Genomic DNA, 23,778 nt, shown 5'->3' on the forward strand with positions numbered 1-23,778 from the left:
ATTAAGTGAGCAGTGGGACACCGTCCGAAGGCATCTCGTTATTTCTGCCTTCGGTTCACTCCGACGAGGCTGATTTTTACAGTAATGACCTGCTCGCTCAGCGGCTGCCGTTAATCCTTCGAGCCGAGCCAAACTGCAGGACTGAAACCGAACCAGAAGTTTTATCTGCTGAACTTTTTATCTCCCTGCTTTTTTCTTCCTGAACTCATAGCTGTACAAATGCTGCCTTTTGCTTTCTGCAGCAACTCGTCTTTTCATTAAATCTGGGAACTGCAGATTTAGTGCCGGATAGAAGCTGGAAACATGACGCAACTACTGGTGTTTCTTGGGATGTGGTTAATGTCTCTTAACGAGAGTAACTTTCTGTTCTAGCAGTTGGCTGCAGCAGCCAGAGCTGATTTTTATTCAGTAAAAACTTCTCAAATTAAAGAAGCTGCAGGAGGTTATGGAGCCGATGTGTGACGGAGACACTTAACCAACCAGATAACTGGAACTGTTCATTTTATATCTGCAGTGTTTTTAATGACCAGAGCTACATTGTTCTAAGAAATAACATAGAATCACTTTTCTTGTAGGGAGTTCAGTTTTTTTTTTTTTTTGGTGAACAACCAGTATCTTTTGCTAGCTGTTATGGCTGCACAATATTAGAAAGTCTGGCGATAACGATATCGGTTGTGATATTTGCTATTTTTTCATATTTCCTCTCTTTCTCATTGTGCTTCCATCACTCTGTGACCTTTAGCATTTTGGGAAACCGCCCCATTTCAACTGAAAGTCCCAGGATTTAAATACCTGTGATTATTTTATTTTGTTTTATTTTTACTTGGTAAATGGTAAATGGACTGAACTTATATAACGCTTTTCCAGTCATACAGACCACTCAAAGCGCTTTACACTAGAGCCACATTCACCCAGTCACACTCACTAACGCTCACACATTCATACACCGATACGCAGATCGGTAGGCAACTTGAGGTTAAGTGCCTTGCCCAGGGGCACATCGACATATGGCAGGAGGAAGCTGGAATCGACCCTAAAAGGGTAAAAGGAATCCTGGGTAATTTGTGTGCTTTCTGTTTTCACTGCTTTGAAATCAGCTCAAGTTGTGAAGAAAACAGCACTACACCTCCAGTCCAGCAGGTGGCGGTAATTGAAACCTAAGGACATACAAGCAAAGCCTGACTGGGAGACACATATCCCGCCCTTTGTTCAAAAACAAGATGGAGAACACACAGCTGGCCTTTTTGTTTGTGGTGTTGTTAATGAAACCCAGCGATCTACAAGGGAGAAGGCAGGAGATTGCCTGAAGGCGTCTTGGAAACCAACACCACCACGCAGGTCTGAAATATGGCAGGTGAGCGGATGTCAGAACACTGCAGGAACTCACGTTTTACTGCGCCTCAGTGAAATCTGACAAGAACTGTTGTACTGTTATGTGGAAAAGCTTTGAGTCATTCCTGATTTCTTTGTATTTTTAGTCCAAACAGCCAGACTTTGTTGAACTCTTTTAAAGTGGTCCTGGTTGGAGGTTCTTCAGGGTTTCTGAAGCTCTTCTACAACATTCGGAAACACCTCTGGACTGCAGTTAGAGCAGTCTGGTCTCTTTGATCACGCCTTTGGAGTATGTGCACAATGTAGTTTTCCTCGATTGTCCCAGGAAAAGCTGGTGTCTTAAAAACAGCATATCTGAAATTTCTCCTGGACTTTTGTGCAGTAATGCTGCACATCGTCGAAGTGAAATGAAGTTAGCCAAAGAAATGGAAACAACCCCATCCATCAGAGTCTGGCTGCTAAGACTTGTTGCAGGCTGGAGCTTCCTTTTTCCTCTTCACTTCATTTCTTCCAACGAAGATCTGGAATACTGATCTAACTGCAATCCGTGTTTTCATTCATGTAAAGCTTTCCTCTACGTGCTTCCATCAGCTACTGTTCTTGATACCATCTAAAGCTTCCTCCAGATTCCTTCACTGGTTTCATGTTTTTATTTTTACTGTAGATGGAAATAGTTTTTTCTTTCACGACCTTGTTTCAGTAAATTCCCGATGAATTTAGCTTTTAGTTTGTTTGCCAAGTTTTTCCTGCTTCTGTCACTTTGCCGGCTGTTAGATCCAGCAGGAAATCAGTGCTCCTGGAGTTGAGTCTTATCCGTCGTGCTTTGAAGTACCTGATGTTCCTGTTTTTCCACGTGAGAAGCTGTGTCTTACTACAGGGGAAATGTGCCACAGCACCTCTAAAGCACAATAAATCATATCTCCCCGGAAGCTGTGACCTGCTGACTGAAGGACAAACCTTTGCTGGTTTATAAAATCTAAGCCTGTTGATTGAATTACTCTGAAGAGAGACCTCTGTGATTAAAGTTTAGGAACAAAACAGGAGAAACTCCCACAAAGACGACCAGCATGAGAGGAGCTGCAGTTTTTGTGTATTTTTCTAAATAAAAAAACCTTTTGAATTGACTAGTAGGAACCAGAGACCACAGTTCATGCACTTTCTGGAAAAATACCGAAACCATCGGGTGAGGCTGAGAGGAGGAAGAACGGTACAAAACCATTAAGAAAAACCTTTTGAGAATTGAGGAAAGTAAGTGGTTTTTACTTTAGGTCAGGGGTGTCCAAAATGTGGCCCGGGGGCCATTTGTGCCTCCTGGACTGATGTTGTGTGGCCCCCAAGTTTAAGAATGATAGAAATTTGGCCCTCCAGCAAAGGTGGTTGGTGATGGGGGACATTTTTGCTAAATTTTTACTTTCAAATTACAATCTTCCTATAATGGAAAACATTAGGAAAAAGACAAAGTTTCAATCTTTTAACAAAACCTGCTTTAAGCTTTTAATTTCCTAGTGAATAAGATCTCAAATATTCCTGAAACATTTTCTCAAATGCAAACCCGGCTGCACCCAAATCTGCACTTAATTGATTTATTCTGGGTGACACTTTACACGGCTTGCCTGGTGAAGGTGGTCAGAGGGCCCGGTCACACCGATTGTATGGCAAGCCTCGCTTCTGTCAGTCTGCCTTTTTTTTGTGTGCCTTTTTTCATCAAAGTGATATTTTTGTGGGTTTATTCATTTTCAACTTGATTTTGGCCCACATATTCACAGGCGTTCGTCGAAGGTCTCTCCTGATTACAGCAGTTCAGGTTCATACAAAGACTCGTCAATGAGCATGTTGCATGTTATTTTTTGAAGAAAACTGTTAAAGGTGTGTGAAAGGTCAGATTGGAGGTGTTCGTGGCCACTGCACCTCTGTTGCAGCATGTGGCCAACATTTGTGGTGAACTTGGGCTAAAAGGCTGGGTTCCTACACTCGTTTTGAGATGAGGAGTGTAGAAACCCTGAGAAACTAAAGGTAGAAAGAAAATGTAAAGCTGCAGGCTTTAACGGTGCAGGTGGAGGTTCTTGTAGACTGTGTCTGCAGTCGGTTTTAATGAGGTTCAGTTAGCAGATGGTAGACTTGGGCACTGACCCAGGCAGCGAGCAGACTGCCAGGCGAGAGGGGGGCTGCAGGGAAACTGTGCTGGCATCAGTCTCCATCCAAGCTGCCTCTCAGCATCAGAATCGTGGCTGTTTCAGCTGGAAGTTGCTGAGTGCACCCAGAGCTCCAGGTAGCACCTAACCAGGTCATTGTCGGTTGTTTTTTTGCTCCCCTGTAAGGTTGATTTTGGATGTAAACACCTGAACATCATATAGAAACACAGGTGAGTTTCCTGTGTTACAGCTTCTGTGGCGAGTGAGAGATGTGAAGCACAGATGGGAATTAATCAGAGAAAACTTGAGAACTGCAAGCAGAAAAATGAAACTTGCAGCTGTGTTGGTTTGTAACCTCGGTGAGACCTTGGCAGACATTAGGAATATCATGGATCCCTTGATGTCAGTTATTGCTTTATTGAATACCAGTCTTGTGAGGTGTGGTATTACAGAACATAAAAAGGACCGAATTCGCGCACTGGTGTTCTCAAAAAGCAAGTTGTTACTCTTGGTCCAAGGGGCGATGAGTTGTGGGTGGTTGCTCTCTGTTTAGCCGCCAGCACCTTGGACTGGTGCACGCGTGAAGGTGCTGTGGTTTCTGTGCTGTCTTCTCTCAGGACAGTGAAGGGGAACATGCATAGTTAATGTAATTGAAGACACCGTCTCTTCTTGGGGATCTTTGGCTTCAGACTCTTTTTCTGCAGAAGCACAGACAGAAAGGTTAAGGTCTCTTTTTCTTCCAGGATACGGTGACCGAGTACACAAACAGAGGAAGGTATTTAACTTTGGATCCAATATTTCTCAGAAGATGGAGTCTTTTACTGCGACCAGTGCAGGACGCGGGTGAAGAAGAAGAAGGGCTCGGCTGCGTGCCTGTTTTATAGATCTCTGAAGTCAGGGGGATTCTAATTGTGAAACTCCTCCTTCCTGGGAACTTTGAATTAGAATGGGTTCTGGGAAACTGGGAGTTTTTCCCAGTCTCTTTTGTTGTGTGTACAGTGCAGTCCTTCTTTTAATCCATGGATGGGCCCCTAACCCTAGCACACATTTTACTTTATCGTTGAACACACATGGTCACACCTAAACATCTTTCTGACTTATCAGATGGTAAAGAATAAAAATATGCCTCAAAAAACAGCTTTGGATAAAATACATCCTCTTTTTCTGCTATTGGAGATTATTTCATTTTCTGCAGGAAAAAAAAACCCAGATCATATATGGCTGAACACATAGTTTGCAGGGAGGTCATACAAGCCCCCAGAGTTGGGTTAAAGATTCAACAGTATGTTACCCAGCCAGATCCTTCCGGATAGAAATGAAGAAGTAACCTTGAGCCCTTACTTTTTAGGGTGATAAAGTGTCAGTCTTCTGATCAGATTTCAAACTGAATAATCAGTTAAGGCCAATAGGGAGGAGCGGGTTGAGGAACTGATGAGAGTTGTTTGTTTGTGAGTTTCCAGAGATTTTATCTGTGAAAGAATTATGTTTTATGTTTTACTGTTTGATGGTGGCAAAGGTATTGTCATTGCTGCCTTGCAGCAAGAAGGTCCTGGTTTCTTTCCTGGTTCTTTGGCTTTTCCCACAGTCCAAAAACATTTATGTTAAGGAAAGCTGAGCTATTTATATTGCAAAAATGTCTCTATCACAATATCACTGTGTGCAAGACCTGCCTGGACTGCAATAAGTGCTGCCTAATTAAATACAATGCATTGAGGCTCTCTGTGCCTGTGATATATTATGCGACACTAGTTGCTACATGTAGCATAAATGTTTCAGAAGGCACAGAGTTGGTAAGGAGGTCAAGTCATTTGGAAACTACAAGTTGTCAGATGTTATCCAGGAGCAACTTTCTCAATAAAAGCATGTTGTTGAGATGGCAATAATGAATTTCAATTTAATTTCCCAGCAGATAGAAAGACTGCTTATTATCTTGGGTCTATGTTTGCTGTGAACCCAAAGACATTAATACTGTTTACCTATATATTAATGTCTTGCTAGTCCTGTTATTGCAGCATTCATCAATATTATTGCGTATCGCATGTTTTCCTCATATCCTGCAGGCCTAATGTTAGGTAAATGTTTCTCTAAGTTGACCTGAGGAGTGTGTCTCGGTTGTTTATCCTGTGATAGACTGGCAACCTGTCCAAGGTGTACCAATGCTTTCTATTAGAAGGGCTTTATATATTATTGGAAATCTAGGTCAGTTTTATGCCTTTGTCAATGCAAATTGCCTTGTTGATAAAACATTATTAATAGTGCAAACACAAAAGCATTAAAGCATGCTTATAAATATTCAGACATTTCCTATTACATTTTCCTTAATGTTTGGGCTGCTCCTTCTGCTGCAGCCTGAAACATTTTGATTCCTTTTACAATTGTTGCATAACCTGTTTTTAGACTGTGTTGATGTTAAACATTGTAATTTTGACCCTGTTAAATATTTAACAACCTTTCAGTTTAAACTAGAGTTTCATCTTTACACCTGTGGTTTATGGCTTAAAATGTAGGTATTTTTGTCTGTATTCACCCAGTCTGTCTCCCTCTGCTGTGGGACCAACCGTTTTTTCTCAAATCGCCCCAGACTGCAGAGCATGCACACCCAAACTCTTAATTCATAGGAGTGTAAAGGTACACAAAAATGACGGCTCTGAACGTACCACGGGTTTTAAAGTCATGGTTTGGTACATGTTCGATACGTTCCAATTAAAGAAATATGTTTAGGTTTTTTCTACTAGTTTTAGCAGTGAACAACTGACTTTAATTTGATTTTATCAGCATGTTGTAGTATTTTGAAAAGCAGCCACAGGTGATTTGGTTCCTAGTTGAGGCCTGATGCTCTGACATCTGTGGTCATGAGATCCTTTGAGCGACTGGTGTTGAAGCATCTGAAGGACATTACAGACACCCTGACTCTGCAGTTTGCTTACCGGGCAAACGGATCGGCAGATGATGCAGCAACACCGGCGCCTCCCAGGGGTGTGTTCTCTCCCCACTCCTCTTCTCCCTGTACCCAAATGACCTCAGCTGACCCGTCTGTCAAGTTTGCAGATGACACCACTGTTATTGGACTGATCCAGGACAGTGATTAGTCTGCATATAGACAGGAAATGGATTGACTGGTACACTGGTGTGTTCAGAACCAACTGCAGCTCAACCTGCTTAAAACTGTGGAGGTGATGGTGAACATCTGGAGAACCGCCTCCATACTCCCTCCCCTCACTATCACTGTGTCTACTGTGGATCACTTCTGATTCCTGGGAACCACCATCTCTGAGAACCTGAGATGGTCTTCACAAATAGACAATGTTCAGAAGAAGGCCCAGCAGAGACTGTACTTCCTGAGGCAACTCAAGAAGTACAACTTTCCACAGAAGCTGCTGGTCATCTTCTACACTGCCATCATTCAGTCTGTCCTGTGTTTGTCCATCACAGTGTGGTTTGGATCATCCACAAAACAGGACAGGTCCAGACTGCAACGAACAATCAGGTCAGCAGAGAGATTCATCAGGGCTGACCTTCCCTCCATCCATACCTTTTGTAGGTCTAGGGTCAGGAAAAGGGCAGCTAACATCTCTGGAGAACCCACACATCTTGGTCATCGGCTGTTTGGAATTTAACTTTCAGGTCGGCGCAACAAAAACCAGCCGCTACAGAGACGTTTTCTTCCCCTGGATTGTTTCTCTGATGAACACCACGAACACCTTGCAGCCTGAGTAGACCTCTACTCTGCCGTGAAACAAAAGAAGCATATTTGAACATCACAACTTGTCTTTTTCCTTATAAAAAAAAAAATGGCTCTACATACACATGCATTATACATACTGTTCTTTTAGGTTTTTTTATTCCCTCTGAAGTTTATATTTACTCTTGATGTCTGCTGTGAGAAACCAAATCAATTCCTGGTTTTGCACACTATCACCTTAATTGAAATATCGATATAATCGATAGGAAAAAAATCGAAATCAATATTAACTGACCCATTCTTATTTGACCCAAATTGTTGCAATCAGCAGTGCTGCAATAACAGACATTCAGCCCCTTCCCTCCATGAGCCGCTGCAGGACGTTTTAAACTCTGCTAACATGGCGAGGGCAGCCAGAAAGAAACATGCTAACCTCTTTAGCCGCCAGGTCAAACACATAGCGTTGTTTGGAGGTACTTTCCCACCGACATGCTAGCTGCGCTAAATGACACTGCTGTTTGAGAGCAACTTGAAAAGGTCATTAAAGCTCCTGTATATGCAACAGAAGTAGTAAACCTCCTGGAAGACATGAACTCATGCTATATGCTTAAATATTAATTATAAATGAATGCTATAATTAAGTATGGCCAACAGAGGCTTCTGTCACTCACAGTTCAAGAATAATTTCAATGCAACTCTGTTTGAGCCTTAATTACTTGCCTGTGATGAAGAGTTAGGTTGTAGCGTGAACCCTCCTCCTTATAAAAGATGGGATCACTAAAGCCATCAGTGACTGAGCATTTTCTGACTCTCTGGTTCTTTCATATTCATTTGACGTCCGGCTCTTCCATGTCTTTTACCTTGTCCTGATTTGTCCTGTTAATTCTCGTCTTTTCGTGTCACATGGTCTCCTCAGTCTATGTTCTGCTTGACTGCAGGTTTTTATTTTCCAGCTGCTCTCATTTTAATCCTCCTCTTGGCTCCCTGTGGTGTCAGACTCAGATTGGACTGTTTAATCTCTGCCTCAGGTTCAGTAAACTAATCATCGAGGTTAAACTCTGCTCACTTCTTTGACTCTTAGAAGGTGAAACACTCTCTTCAGTCACTACAAACTGATAAAGATCATCCGTTTATTGATGATCATGGGCTTAATGTGTTTCTTGTTGTGTTAATTGCATTCCTGCAGGTGCTGAGTCCAGATGAGCTCCTTGAAGCCCAGAAAGCCGTCGCTTTCGGCTGCATCAAATACGCCGACCTGTCTCACAACCGCATCAACGACTATGTCTTCTCCTTTGACAAGATGCTGGATGACCGGGGCAACACGGCGGCCTATCTGCTCTACGCCTTCACCCGCATCAGGTGACATCTCGGCGCGTCTGTATTTTACAGTAGTATACCCAGAATACCCAGTTGTCCTTGAAAAGGAGAAGAAGAGGGGAGAAGTTGTTGAAAACTGGTGTAATGGACATCATTTATGGTGCTGTGTACGCCTCGCTCTGCTCTCATTTGCAAATTTTAGTTTATTGGGAATTTCTCTACTCCTCACAGGGTTTAAAATATATAAACAGGCTCAAATGCAAACTTTCGTCTAACTCTTTTAATAACTGGTGCTGAAGCTTCTTTAATGTATTAACTGGATTAGGCTCTTGATGAGGGCAGCTGGTAGTTCCTTGTTGGATAAAAAGGATCAAACAGAACTCATTGACTCTTAGATCTTCACTCGGTTCCTTGGGATAGTCCAAGGAACCGAGTGAAGATCTAAGAAGGATAATTACATATTTACACCAGTTGAGAAAGTCTTTTGTAGCCATTTTCTAAACTACAGATATGAAGGCCATCCGTTCCTGCCTCCCATTCATTTAAGTTAGGTGTGTGGCAGCAGGGGAATATCTAAAACAAAGTGCAACTTATTTAGATGTTTTCTCACTTCACCACGGTCTGGGTGAAGACCCAAAGGCCAACTGGGACCCTGTTTATATAAGTAAACCCTCTGCCAGGAAATCAACTCTACTAATTCTGCCAAGAGGAGTGGTGAAATATCCAGCTATGGGTACGCCAGAAGCTCTTCTCTTGCACAAGAAAGCGCGTGGACGCAGTCCAACAAGCTTAGGTAAATTTAACCTGATATTAGTGGGGTGTTTGCAGATATTTGAGTCTGTACGTACAGTACCCTATCTGGATCAGAGAAAATCCACAAAAATCAAGCTTGTGCTCGGATTGCAGCTAATTATTATTTTAGTAATTGAGTTTTCTAGTGATAATTCTGATGATTAATCAGGTAATCAAAGTGAAAATGTGCACGTTCTTCAGATTTTTCATTTAATTTCTTAAACTTTATAAGTAATAGAAATGCATGAGGAAAAAAATGCAGGTAAACAAATAATTCAATTTAAAAAAAATCATCATTTTATTGCTCAATGCAATAACACAGCATGTCTTTAGTGTACACATGAACGTTTGTATCAAAGGATGCATCTGAAGCTAGAACAAAAGTTCTAACTTTAAAACATCAGAAGCTCAGCCCTTTGTGGTTAATTTAACATCAATACAGTGCTGCTAGCTGCCTCTGTAGTGAAAATGGTCACAAACAAAAAGTGCTTATTGTGTCACTTGCATATCGCATTCTGGATTTCTAAAGAGACGTTTTTAACATGAAAAACCATAATGTTAACCAGATAAACTAGAACCATTGTGGTGTACCTAAGTGCCAAGTTGCACTATTCCTGTGTTGAGTCTGTTGAGTCTTGCTTAAACGAGAAAGGAAACTTCTTTTTTCATTTTATGCTGCTGCTTTGCGTTGGGAAAGCAGGCTCTGGCTCCTCTCCTCGTAGCAGCCAACCTGTTCAGCCACTCCAGGAATCCTGGCATTTCCTGCTGGCCTGGATCACCATGGTTCAGTTTCATGCCTGGAAGGCTCCACTCTCTGGACCATTTAGATTAATCACTTTCTCAAGTTTATCATGAAATCCAAAGTTTAAAAAAGTTAAATCTTGGACTTTCTCCTCTGTGTCCAGTTAGAACACCTTCCACCTCTTCCAGTATACTTTGATCACACGTATCAGATCCTCCTCTCTGGCCGGGTGGCTGCTTGTGGCAGCGGATTAGTCTTTGGGGCATTTCTTATTCCCCCCCGTATCGAGCGTTGTCTCCTGAAAGTTGATCCCCTTCCTCTCCAACCTCCCTGAAAGTGTTAGACTCTGGATGGCAGCTTGCCTGGCAGAAATTGATCTTCTGGTTTATTTATTTCTTTTCAGGAGGGAGGGGTGGGGAGTCTCACTTTAGAGGATTTGTCGATCAATAGCATGCTGACGGTGGGTGGCTGAACCCCTCATGAGTCAGAGGAAATGAGACAAAGATGCTGAAATCCTTTACTCTGATCAGATGTTACGCCTTTTCTGTTTTAGACCAGATTACAACATGGAAAAAGATCTGGTCGTACTTGTGTTTTTAAATTTGCTTCATAGTGAATGGGTGTATTTATCTGTTATAACATAGAAATATCAAGCAGCATTGGATCTCTTGACTCCCATCAGGTCCATCGCCCGTCTGGCCAACCTCAACGAGGCCGTTCTCAGGAAAGCAGCGGAAACCACAGAAATCCTGCTGGACCATGACAAGGAGTGGAAGCTGGGGAAGTGCATCCTGCGCTTCCCGGAGATCCTGCAGAAGATCCTGGATGACCTGCTGCTGCACACGCTGTGCGACTACCTGTACGAGCTTGCCACCACCTTCACAGAGTTCTACGACAGCTGCTACTGTGTGGAGAAGGACCGGCAGACAGGTGAGCCTCTGAATGAAAACTAAGGGGCACTAGACAGAGTGGAAAAGTCTGGAAGTTCAGCCTTTTCCAGGTCGGGAAAGGAATGGAGACAGATATGCTCCCAGGCTTCATTTCCTATCAAACTGTCTACTGTTGTATGAATTTGTCCATCCGTCCGTCCATTTGTTTGTTGGTCTTCCCATCACTCTGTCCGTCCATCCTTCTAATCTGTCTAGCTCGGTCTTCTATCCATTTATCCATCGATCTGCTTGTCCGTCCGTCAGTCTTTCCATCCATCTATCTGTCCGTCTGTCGATCCATCAATTTCTTCATACTTTTGTCCGTCTGTCCTTTCCTCAATATTTGTGTTGCACAAATATTGTACGCTTAGTTACTCCAGGTAGCTAAGGTTTTCTTTTTGTTTCCAGCCCTAGTTCTCAATGCATAAACTAAACCAGCAGCCGCTCATTTCAACTTCTTCAGTACAACTAATTTGCCAATCTGTTAACATACATATGCTAACTGAGGAATAATTAAGTGCAGAAATCCAGCAAACATTTCTTGCTGTCCCTTTTATAGGCTGACTCTTGGCTTTTATTAAATTTCCATCAATCTGTGTGTTCCCCAAACAGGCTAGGAACACAGATTACCATGTAAAGATATGGGAACATATAAGGGAAAGTAGTCGAGAGTTTTGTTATCAAAATCAGAGCGGCTTTTTGGGTGGTTTTATTAGTTGTGTTGCTGCAACAGAAAAGCAATGCTAGTTTTACAGATCTCTATCCTCTTCCTTCAAAAGATAGTTCAACTGTCCTCAGCTGTTTGGTTTTAAAAATAGATGTTTTAGTATTCTGGAAGTAAGTCTGCAGATTAGCAAGATGTCTCACTCTGATGGGGTTTCAAATAAAAGCAGTGCACCGTATGGTAGCCCTTCTTCCAGGAAGTGTTTTATTCCTGCCGTGCTGGAGTGCGAGCACTTCAGGCTTAAAGTTGATTTATTATGCTAATTCTCAGTGCACAATCTGCAACTCCAGTAGAAGCTTCTATTTCTGACTTTTCTGTCTATTCGAAAGCAATTAGTATCCCTTTATGTTCAAATTGAACATAAAGTACACCTTTAAGTCGTCAAAATAAAAATGATCTGGTTCATCTGATGTATAACATCAGATCTGCTAATGCTAACATGCAAAGCTAATTGTTGTGATTTTCAGACACGTTAAAAATATCCAGTAGAAATAGATCAGTTGTGTACAGAAGTAGTTTAACTGTATCAGAGGCTATAATACACTCTGACCTGAGCTGATGAAGAATGCTAATGTTAATTTTAGCTTGCTAATACATATGTCCTTAGTTAATGTTGTTATAGTCACTCTTTTAAAATGCCTGGGTCTAATAAAAATAAAGTTGTGAGGTTCTACACCTGATCAGGGGAAACACACCATGATATAATTTGGCCTAAATTGACAGTATATGCTAATGCTACTATTATGCTGACGTTTGCAAACTAAATGTAATGTTGTATAGTCAAAGCTAATGTTCACAGCTATTGTGATCATCAGACTCGTTGAAAACAACCAAGCCGAATTGCAGTTTATGATGCGTTGCAGTAAAAATAGCATACAGACGTTGAGCAGTACACCAATTGAAATAAACTATTATACTGTGATCAGACTAACATGCTAATGTTAGTCGGCTAACACATGTAATTATGTAACACATGTATTATGATTATAATATCTGGCTGTAATAAAATGATCATTGTACAATGAAAATAAAAACATTAGAAAAGTTCTTCACTTTTTTAGGTGAAACGGACCATAATATAATGTGAGGTAATTGACAGCAGCATATATAATGTTACTATCGTGCATTTTCAACATATGCATACCAACCTCAGACTCAGAAAAATGCCCAAGCCTTCTGTTAAAATAGATCACATTGTTACGCTAATGCTACCTTGCTGCACAGCCAAGTACTGGTTTTTCTGGTTTATTGGGATAAATTAGGAGCTCGTATGATCATTGAACAAATATTTACTAAACCTTATTTAAAAATGTTAGTCATTTAAAGCAATCAGCGATCCCCCCCAGTGGGCCCACCACCTGCAGGGGGAACCGTGAGGGACCGGTGCAAAGAGGATTGGACGGCGGACGAAGGTGGAGACCTCGGCGGCCCGATCCCCGGATGCTTAGGCTGGCTCTAGGGACGTGGAATGTCACCTCGCTGGGGGGGAAGGAGCCTGAGCTGGTGCAGGAGGTCGAGAGATATCGACTAGAAATAGTCGGGCTCACCTCCACGCACAGCGTGGGCTCTGGAACCCATCTCCTTGAGAGGGGCTGGACTCTTTTCTACTCTGGAGTGGCCCGCGGGGAGAGGCGGCGGGCTGGTGTGGGTTTGCTTGTTGCCCCCCAGCTCAGCCGTCTTGTGTTGGGGTTTACCCCAGTGGATGAGAGGGTCGCATCTCTGCGCCTTCGGGTTGGGGAGAGGTCTCTATCATTTCGGCCTACGGGCCGAGTGGTAGTGCGGAGTACCCGGCCTTCTTGGCGTCCCTGTCGGGGGTGCTGGATGGTGCCCCTCCTGGGGACTCCATTATTCTGCTGGGGGACTTCAACGCCACGTGAGAAACGACAGTGACACCTGGAGAGGCGTGATCGGGAAGAATGGCCTCCCCAATCTGAATCTGAGTGGTGTTTCATTATTGGACTTCTGTGCTAGTCACGGATTGTCCATAATGAACACCATGTTCAAACATAAGGGTGTCCATCAGTGCACTTGGCACCAGGTAATCCCCGAACCCGGTGGTGGACACCGGCAGTAAGGGACGCTGTCAAGCTGAAGAAGGAGTCCTATCGGCTGTGGTTGGCTTGTGGGACTCCTGAGGCGGCTGTCGGGTACCGTGGGGCCAAGCATGCCGCGGCCCGGGCTGTGGCAGAGGCAGAGGCAAAAACTCGGACCTGGGAGGAGTTCGGTGAGGCCATGGAGAAGGACTACCGGAGGACTACCGGTTGGCCCCGAAGCAATTCTGGCAAACCGTCCAGCGCCTCAGGAGGCGGAAGCTGTGCTTCGCCAACACTGTTTATAGTGGGGGTGGGGAGCTGCTGACCTCGACTGGGGACATTATCGGGCGGTGGAAGGAGTACTTCGAGGATCTCCTCAATCCTGCCATCACGCATTCCCTGGTGGAAACAGATGCTGGGGACTCGGGGTTGGACTTTTTCATCACCCAGGCTGAAGTCACCGAGGTGGTTAAAAAGCTCCGCGGTGGCAGGGCTTCGGGGTTGTATGAGATCCGCCCTGAGTACCTCAATTCTTTGGATGTTGTGGGGCTGTCATGGTTGACACGCCTCTTCAACATTGCGTGGCGGACGGGGACAGTGCCTTTGGATTGGCAGACTGGGGTGGTGGTCCCCCTACATAAGAAGGGTGACCAGAGGGTGTGTTCCAACTACAGGGGGATCACACTCCTCAGCCTCCCTGGTAAGGCCTACGCCAGGGTATTGAAGAGGAGAGTCCGGCCAATAGTCGAACCCCGGCTTCAGGAGGAGCAGTGTGGTTTTCGTCCTGGCCGTGGGACACTGGACCAGCTCTACACCCTCTACAGGGTACTCGAGGGTTCATGGGAGTTTGCCCAACCGGTCGGTCCACGTGTGTTTTGTGGACCTGGAGAAAGCATTCGACTGTGTCCCTCGTGATGCCCTGTGGGGGGTGCTCCAGGAGTATGGAATCGGGGGCCCTTTATTAGGGGCCATCCGGTCTCTGTACGAGCGGAGCAGGAGTTTTGTCCGCAATGCCGGCACCAAGTCAGACCTGTTCCCAGTGCATGTTGGACTCCGGCAGGGCTGCCCTTTGTCACCGGTCCTGTTCATAACTTTCATGGACAGGATTTCTAGGTGCAGCCAAGGGCCGGAGGGGGTCTGGTTTGGGGACCAGTGGATTTCGTCTCTTCTTTTTGCAGATGACGTGGTCCTGCTGGCCCCCTCTAGCCAAGACCTACAGCATGCGCTGTGGCGGTTCGCAGCCGAGTGTGAAGCGGCTGGGATGAAGATCGGCTCCTCCAAGTCCAAGGCCATGGTTCTCGACCGGAAAAGGGTGGCTTGTCCTCTTCAGGTTGGAGGGGAGTTCCTGCCTCAAGTGGAGGAGTTTAAGTATCTCGGGGTCTTGTTCACGAGTGAGGGAAGAATGGAGCGGGAGATCGACAGACGGATCGGTGCGGCTGCTGCAGTAATGGGGGCGCTGTGCCGGTCCGTTGTGGTGAAGAGAGAGCTGAGCCGAAAAGCGAAGCTCTCAATTTACCGGTCGGTCTACGTTCCTACCCTCACCTATGGCCATGAACTTTGGGTCATGATCGAAAGAACAAGATCTCGGATACAAGCGGCTGAAATGAGCTTCCTCCGTAGGGTGGCAGGGCACTCCCTTAGAGATAGGGTGAGGAGCTCGGCCATCCGGGAGGGGCTCTGAGTAGAGCCACTGCTCCTCCACATCGAGAGGAGCCAGTTGAGGTGGCTCGGGCATCTATACCGGATGCCTCCTGGACGCCTTCCTCGGGAGGTGTTCCAGGCACGTCCCACTGGGAGGAGGCCCAGGGGACGGCCCAGGACACGCTGGAGGGACTATGTCTCTCGGCTGGCCTGGGAACGCCTTGGGCTCCACCTGGAGGAACTGGAGGAGGTGTCTGGAGAGAGGGACGTCTGGGTGACTCTGCTGAGTCTGCTGCCCCCGCGACCCGGTCCCGGATAAAGCGGAAGATGACGAGCGTCCCTAACGAACCCCCTGTAAATTACAACACAAATAAGTCACATTTTAACTGAGTGCTTTGCTTTGGAGCTATTTAAATATATAATCATTTTCATATACTGATGGTTGATGTTGCTACAGCTGCTTTCAATGCTAGTGTAGATATAATAAAAAAATGTAATGTTTGTCAATCAGTAAAATGTTTGCAGTTTTTCTCTAGTTAATTTAAATGGGGTTTCAGCAAAAAGCAGCTAAATACAGCTGTTCACTACATCATTTAGATGTTTATTTCCATGTGTCCTTTTGGGGTTTTAAATACACTACGGGGTCAAAAGGTTTAGATACATTTTCTCACACACATGGAATTATATAGTAAACAAAAAGTGAAGAATCTAAAATATAAAAATGTTTAGAGTTATTTCACAAATTAGCCTCCCTTTGCTCTAATTACTGCTTTGTTCTCTTTCTGTTCTCTCCATGAGCTTCATGAGGTGGTCACCTGAGATGTTTTTCCAAAGAGTCTTGAAAGAACTTCCCAGAGGTTCATTGAGAGACAGTCAAAGGTTAATATTTCAGTCTTCACAGCTACTTTAAGGAATCTACAATATAAATCATATTTAAAGTTATTTTACAATTTTCCATTTGCTATATAATTGCATATGTGTTCCCTCACTGTTCTGATGCTTTCAATGAGAATCTACGTACAACGTAAATAGTCATAAACATAAAGAAAACCATTAAATGAGAAAGGCGTTCTATGTATGTGATACACAACTTGTATTTGGTGCAGAATTATGAGGGACTGTGAGAATTTGTGGTTGAATTGCTGAGGGTTAGCTGCACTGGTACAAAACAAGTCCAAATCAAGAACCCTCCACTGCCCTGTTTGAAAAAATAATCAGCATATGAGCACGAATACCTCACACCAACTGTCAAAATATTCTGCTGTGCATTATGGTCAAACATTTCAACTTCCAGTTATTTCTTGGACAATCCCATATTTGTGCTCCAACTGTTCAAAAACATCAAAGTTGCGGTTGAAGGTCTGGACTTCTGATTTAGCTCTGAATCACTTGGGTTCATGGTTTAACTTTGGTTTCTTGTTTTGTTTTCTGCTGAAATTGGTTTAAACTTGGAAGTATCACCGGATTCTGATCCTGTAGGTTTTCCTTCAAGCAGATCCATCCAAAGATGAGCTCTGTTTGCGTTTCTTTCCTCCTTGAACTCCCTCCAGGATCTCATGTGAAGCATTAATGTTTGTAAAATCTGAACTTTTGCCTCATTGACAGGTATTTTTCACATCCAGCACCGTCTTTTTTCCATTTATATTAATGCTTCAGCTTGTTTGTGTAAATTACAGACTGAGGTTGCTGTCCATCACTGTCTGTCGGCGATCACACCCCTTTAATGAACGCTCTGCTTAATTTACCCTCGGCTCCTCGTTACAGACTGCTGGGTTTCTGCTCCGTCTCATGGTCCTGACCTGTTGGGGTGGACGGTCGTCGTGTTCCAAATGTTGGGGTCATTGATTTTTATTTTGTGTCAGCTAATGGCAGCATCGTTAAATCTGACTTCTGACCTCTGATCGTTTGTTGGTGCCTGAACATTTCCCTCATTTCCCTTCTGTCAAACATTTCACTTCATTTCTACTCGCTCTGCTGTTCATCCTCTTTAATAATTTATTGTGGTTTCAGGTCATTTTTGTGCTTGAATTTTAAGATAAACACAGATGAGCCTTTGTAGTTTGAGTGAAATCTGTTGTTTTTTCTTTCTCCAACCTGATTCAGGTCAGATGTTCATTCCTTGGTTTCTGTATTTGAGTTTGTAAGGTCACACTTTATTTCTTATTGATGCTCTTGACCTTTTGACCTGTTGTGCTATAGTTTGTCATGTCCTCAGGAGATGTTTGACCTTTTTGTATTTTTAATCTTGTTGACTCTGAGAACTGTTTGTTCTTTTGTGTCTGAAGGTCTTAAACTACAAGGAAACCTCCACAGTTCTTCTTTCTGTCCAATAAGTTTGGATCTAATCTAAATCTGTTTGGACCTGAGATCAACTTTAATGGCTTTGCTGTGTGTGATAATAGCTCAGTAATAAGAAAATATTGAAGTATGCAGAGGAATCAGTACCTTCATCGTTAAAGTTTGTTAAATCTACAAGCTGGATGGTATTAGGTACCTTAAAATCGAACCAATCTTCCTCCACGGGTCATATATGGAGATTATATGTGGGTTTACATTTTTTTGTATTATTTCTTTATAGCCACCAGATAAAACATCCCGGGTCTTTTTCTTTCCGGAATCCTTTGTATCTTGTGGTTTGGATAAATATGTAAAAAAGGAAATGCAATAAGGGGAAAAACATTCTTCCCAAAAGCAACCAGAGTTGCCATCCATGATGCCAACATACGTTTCCAGTTAGACGTTTACATCCATTCATCACAGGCATTAATGTCATATTCACTTTGAGCTTTTAATTAATTATTTAAGCTGTTCTTATTCCAGGCTAAGGGGGAATAAACATACAAATGCAATAATTAGTTTTTATTAACAAGAACTGGAAGCACAGCTAAATTTATCCTGCTTTTCCTTTAATTCACACAGGGTCAAACTTAAATATGAATGCTAAAATGAATGTGTTAAAAAATATTTGGTAGGACCTTACCTTAAATCGGTTGGTTCCTTGGATTGGCCTGACTTTTAAATGTAGTCCAAACATTTTCATTAGGTTGGGTTGTGTGTTTTAGGAATCATTGTTCTGTTAGAGTTTCCGCTATCCTGTTGATTTGAGATGAAGTTGAAGACTTGAAGCGTCCTCCTTTTTCACCTCTAGACCATAACATGAACAAGCACCGGCGAACATTGGAAGACTTTTACATGTCTTTGTTTCTAGCAGGTCTCCAGGTCCAGTGATCAGAATGCTAAAGGACTAGAGGAGACAGAGCTTCTGTCGTTGTCCTCCCAGACTGTGGAGCACTTTTCCCCTAAGCTTAAGATCTTTGGACTCGTGATCTTTCTTAAAAATCAGCACAGAAATCACCTTTTCAAACTTGCTGTTATGTTTCTTTGTCTTTGTACTTTATTTCTAATATATTTTTTCTTGCTTTACTTCAACACCCATTTCATTTTTATTTTTAGCCGAAATGTTACATTTTACGTATCTTATTCCATTCTGTGTTACGCATCAGAACAACTTGCAGCAATCAGGCCCCACAGCATGCTGCTGTCACCGCCATGCTTCACATTGGTAGGCTTGACAGCCTCACCTTGACACCTCCAAACGTTCTTCTCGTCATTGTGACCAAACAGCCCCATCTTCGTCTCGTGACCATAAATCTTCCTCCACCTTCTCACCCTCTAAGCCCAAGTGAACAGAGATGCTGGTGTTGCAGCAGTTGTTCCTGAACAATCTCACCCAAATTGTTGTCATTCGAGTCTTCTTTCACACCTTGACGAAATTTAGACGCGTTTGAACTACATGCTGTGGCACATTAAAGATAGCAGGATTAATGAGACCTTACCTAAAATGTTGAGCACTGGATTTTTTACTGTGAATCAGCCTCATTTAGGAAAACGGCCTTCAATAAAAGGTTGGATTTATGGGTCTGTTTTACGTTAGTCGGGTTGTAGAACGGGTTTAATCGTGTTTTTTGTTTTGTTTATTTTGTGTTTTTAAAGCAAGTTTAGAAAAACATGTTCTAAAGTTTTTGTTTTTTTCTTAATGTCTTTTTTTACAGTTTAGGTTTAAGGTAAAACTCTGCTCTTAATTTTTATTTAAATTTTAAAATTCTGGAAAAGTTTGAAATATTTTTAGCATCTTTGAACTCATGTGGAAACAAATCTTTTGGTGGACTTCAACGTTTAGACATTAGAGGTCTGGAGGGGTATCGTTGTTCTGGATGGAAACTGCAGGGGGCTGCACTGAGCTGCAAAAGGAGTCGGTAAACACCTGTTTGAATTGTGCTTCTCTTCTCCACAACATGTTGCCTCTTTTAATGAAGCAACTTGTGCAAAAACCAGGTGAACCTCCTGAACGGCAGGTCTAATGCAAAACTGAGCGGTATAATCCATCTGCTTCTGTTTGTTTGTAGGTGAAGTGATAAAAATCAACATGTGGAGGATGCTGCTGTGCGAAGCCACAGCCGCCATCATGGCCAAAAGCTTCGACATCCTGGGCATCAACCCCGTCCAGAGGATGTGATCCAGGCTTCCTCGGACTTCACCTGAAACAAGCGTTCTGACTCAAAACTCACAGGACTGCAATTCCCCATTAAATCTATTAAATCAAACCGTATAGACAGACAATGTTAAGGCTGGTTCAGTAAATATCTCATGTGAAGGATCTTTTTTTTTTTTTTTATAAAGCTCCATTCTGAAACTGAAACGTTTCCTGTTTTTCTGTTTAACTGATAAACCTTCTGCAGAAGAAAACTGTGTGAAATACCAGCTTTTAGAAACGTCTCTCCTCGTTTTACATCAGGTGTGAAGAGTTGCAGATTGCAGTTCATTCAGGTTCAGTTTAACCCTGGAGTGAACACCTGGATAAAAGCATCCAACCTAGGTTTGCTTTTTACACCTGGGGAAATGGCCAACTGAAGGCTCCCCCAACACCTGCCTGAATTAAACTAAACAAACGGAGCAGCCACGGTCCATTTTATTTTTGGTTTCAACCCTAGGTGTAGCTCCAGAGGCTGTTGAATCTCACACCATTACCCAGAAAGATCAGAAGGTAAATTACACCTCTCCCAGATACCAACCACTGCTCTGAAGTTACTTTCCAGTTTGGTTAGGTAAAGGGCTATTGACCACCTTTTATGAGCTCTGGTTTGAAGTCTAAAATACTTGGAAAGGTCAAACCTAGATTGAATTATTCTGTGCTGATTTAAAAAAAAAACAAAAAAAGCTCAAACCCAATTTGGGATCTGTGAAGCTTCATCAGGAGCATTTTGATGCATTGTGGGTCAAAAGGCCACCTTTGAATTGGAATAAGCTTAAAAACTACAAAACTGAAAAAACTTGGACCGTCCGGCATCAACAGCACCTTAAATGAGGTCAGTCGCTACACTTCAGTCTAGGACTTTATTATTCTGCCCAGATTTGTGTCTTTATCATAGAAATAATTTTTTATGAAAGTATCTGCCTGTAGCTTTGAAGAATCCAGTCCAAGTTTGACCAGTCGAGTGCTGCTGTTTTTAAGGTAGACCACATCTAAGATGGTCTTCCCTGTCACAGATCAGTTGTGTGTCCCCGTCCATTGGGCCTCTCGCCCAATGACTGCTGGAGATGGGCACCAGCGACCCTGCAACAACAAACTGGTATAGGTGATGGATAAGCTGACACACATAAAACATTTAGTTGCAGGTGTCCACCTTATAACTGAAGTGTGTACTTTTGTAGCTAATTATATGGTCTTTAAAATTTTGGACACCCAGTTAAGTATTTCATGAAAATGTTAACCTACTAATGTCTAATTTGTTTTTTGATTTATCTCTAGAAAAGAACTTGCCAGCATGTACCTTGTTTTACTCATTAGACAAAATATACAATCAAGTTGGGAAACTTGGTTTTTGGAACCCAGGTCCAAGTTGCAGCTATAGAAGAAAGTTGATTCCAGGGTGTTCAAAGAGTCTGATCGTCAAACATCTGGTTCAGGAGCAGGAATGCAGTTTTGTCCTGGGCCCGTATTCACGGGATCCACCCCCTAAACAGTTGAGTAAATGAGCACATAGACGTCTATAAAAATCATACAATTAATGTAGAGATAAGATTACTTTATCATCCCTCTAGGGTGAAATTAAGTAGTTTCAGCAGCAGGACAGGTTAAAGGTCAATTTCTAGTAGGGTAGTATTAGGTAGGATAAATAATAAAAACAATAATAAATTACCATGAATAAAAAGTGCTTTCAGAAAATTGGAAAAAATAAACAAAACAAAAAAACAAATATATATATATATATATATAAATACAAACTGTAGAAAAGATACAATACAATAATCTAAACACTATGTACAAAGAAGGAAGATGTAAATGAGGTGAAGTATTTTCTGTATTGTACATGATGTCAGCAGCCTGAGCCTAAATTGTCATCTGCAATGCTCCCACATCCAGGAGACGTTTTCTGGTTTGCTGCTACAGGTCCTTCTCAAAATATTAGCATATTGTGATAAAGTTCATTATTTTCCATAATGTCATGATGAAAATTTAACATTCATATATTTTAGATTCATTGCACACTAACTGAAATATTTCAGGTCTTTTATTGTCTTAATACGGATGATTTTGGCATACAGCTCATGAAAACCCAAAATTCCTATCTCACAAAATTAGCATATCATTAAAAGGGTCTCTAAACGAGCTATGAACCTAATCATCTGAATCAACGAGTTAACTCTAAACACCTGCAGAAGATTCCCGAGGCCTTTAAAACTCCCAGCCTGGTTCATCACTCAAAACCCCAATCATGGGTAAGACTGCCGACCTGACTGCTGTCCAGAAGGCCACTATTGACACCCTCAAGCAAGAGGGTAAGACACAGAAAGAAATTTCTGAACGAATAGGCGGTTCCCAGAGTGCTGTATCAAGGCACCTCAGTGGGAAGTCTGTGGGAAAGAAAAAGTGTGGCAGAAAACGCTGCACAATGAGAAGAGGTGACCGGACCCTGAGGAAGATTGTGGAGAAGGGCCGATTCCAGACCTTGGGGGACCTGCGGAAGCAGTGGACTGAGTCTGGAGTAGAAACATCCAGAGCCACCGTGCACAGGCGTGTGCAGGAAATGGGCTACAGGTGCCTTCATTCCCCAGGTCAAGCCACTTTTGAACCTGAAAACAGCGGCAGAAGCGCCTGACCTGGGCTACAGAGAAGCAGCACTGGACTGTTGCTCAGTGGTCCAAAGTACTTTTTTCGGATGAAAGCAAATTCTGCATGTCATTCGGAAATCAAGGTGCCAGAGTCTGGAGGAAGACTGGGGAGAAGTAAATGCCAAAATGCCAGAAGTCCAGTGTCAAGTACCCACAGTCAGTGATGGTCCGGGGTGCCGTGTCAGCTGCTGGTGTTGGTCCACTGTGTTTTATCAAGGGCAGGGTCAATGCAGCTAGCTATCAGGAGATTTTGGAGCACTTCATGCTTCCATCTGCTGAAAAGCTTTATGGAGATGAAGATTTCATTTTTCAGCACGACCTGGCACCTGCTCACAGTGCCAAAACCACTGGTAAATGGTTTACTGACCATGGTATCACTGTGCTCAATTGGCCTGCCAACTCTCCTGACCTGAACCCCATAGAGAATCTGTGGGATATTGTGAAGAGAACGTTGAGAGACTCAAGACCCAACACTCTGGATGAGCTGAAGGCCGCTATCGAAGCATCCTGGGCCTCCATAAGACCTCAGCAGTGCTACAGACTGATTGCCTCCATGCCACGCCGCATTGAAGCAGTCATTTCTGCAAAAGGATTCCCGACCAAGTATTGAGTGCATAACTGTACATGATTATTTGAAGGTTGACGTTTTTTGTATTAAAAACACTTTTCTTTTATTGGTCGGATGAAATATGCTAATTTTGTGAGATAGGAATTTTGGGTTTTCATGAGCTGTATGCCAAAATCATCCGTATTAAGACAATGAAAGACCTGAAATATTTCAGTTAGTGTGCAATGAATCTAAAATATATGAATGTTAAATTTTAATCATGACATTATGGAAAATAATGAACTTTATCACAATATGCTAATATTTTGAGAAGGACCTGTATGTCCTTTCTAGCTTCTGAATGCAGCAGGAACCAGTTTGAAATTGCTAAGGAGGGTCCCTGGAGTTCGGTTTTCTAGTGTGCATGTTTTGTAGATCCGTAGAATGCTTATAACACTGCGCCTGAGGCATATTGTGAGGGGTGCTGTGGGAGTTTGGGGTGCCAGGGATGCTCTTTGCCTTTTTGCAGATGTGCTTAATTTAGCATCCAAGGCTAAATTAGCAGCTATGAATAGAGCTGCTGCTCCTCAGCATCAAAAGGACCAAATTGAGGTGGTTCAGGCATCTGATTAGGAGGCCTTCTGGACACACCCACTGGGAGCAGTTGCCTGGGCAGAACCAGAATTCACTGGAGGGACTAAGTTTCCTGTCTGGTCTGGGAATGTGTTTAGATC

General features: G+C 42.9%; 1 protein-coding gene across 1 annotated transcript in view; it reads left to right on the forward strand.

The window, feature by feature from the left end:
• rars1 (arginyl-tRNA synthetase 1) overlaps positions 1 to 20,023 on the forward strand; it is a 42,004-nt gene extending 21,981 nt beyond the window's left edge. The window contains exons 13-15 of the mRNA XM_047378323.1: positions 8,333 to 8,505; positions 10,680 to 10,927; positions 19,731 to 20,023. Of these exons, the coding sequence (XP_047234279.1) occupies positions 8,333 to 8,505; positions 10,680 to 10,927; positions 19,731 to 19,840 (531 nt within the window). The 3' untranslated portion in view covers positions 19,841 to 20,023. The remainder of the gene's footprint in view (positions 1 to 8,332; positions 8,506 to 10,679; positions 10,928 to 19,730) is intronic.
• Positions 20,024 to 23,778: the final 3,755 nt, after the last annotated feature.

This window comes from Girardinichthys multiradiatus, chromosome 11 (genome assembly GCF_021462225.1).
Source record: "Girardinichthys multiradiatus isolate DD_20200921_A chromosome 11, DD_fGirMul_XY1, whole genome shotgun sequence".
Classification (NCBI taxonomy): domain Eukaryota; kingdom Metazoa; phylum Chordata; class Actinopteri; order Cyprinodontiformes; family Goodeidae; genus Girardinichthys; species Girardinichthys multiradiatus.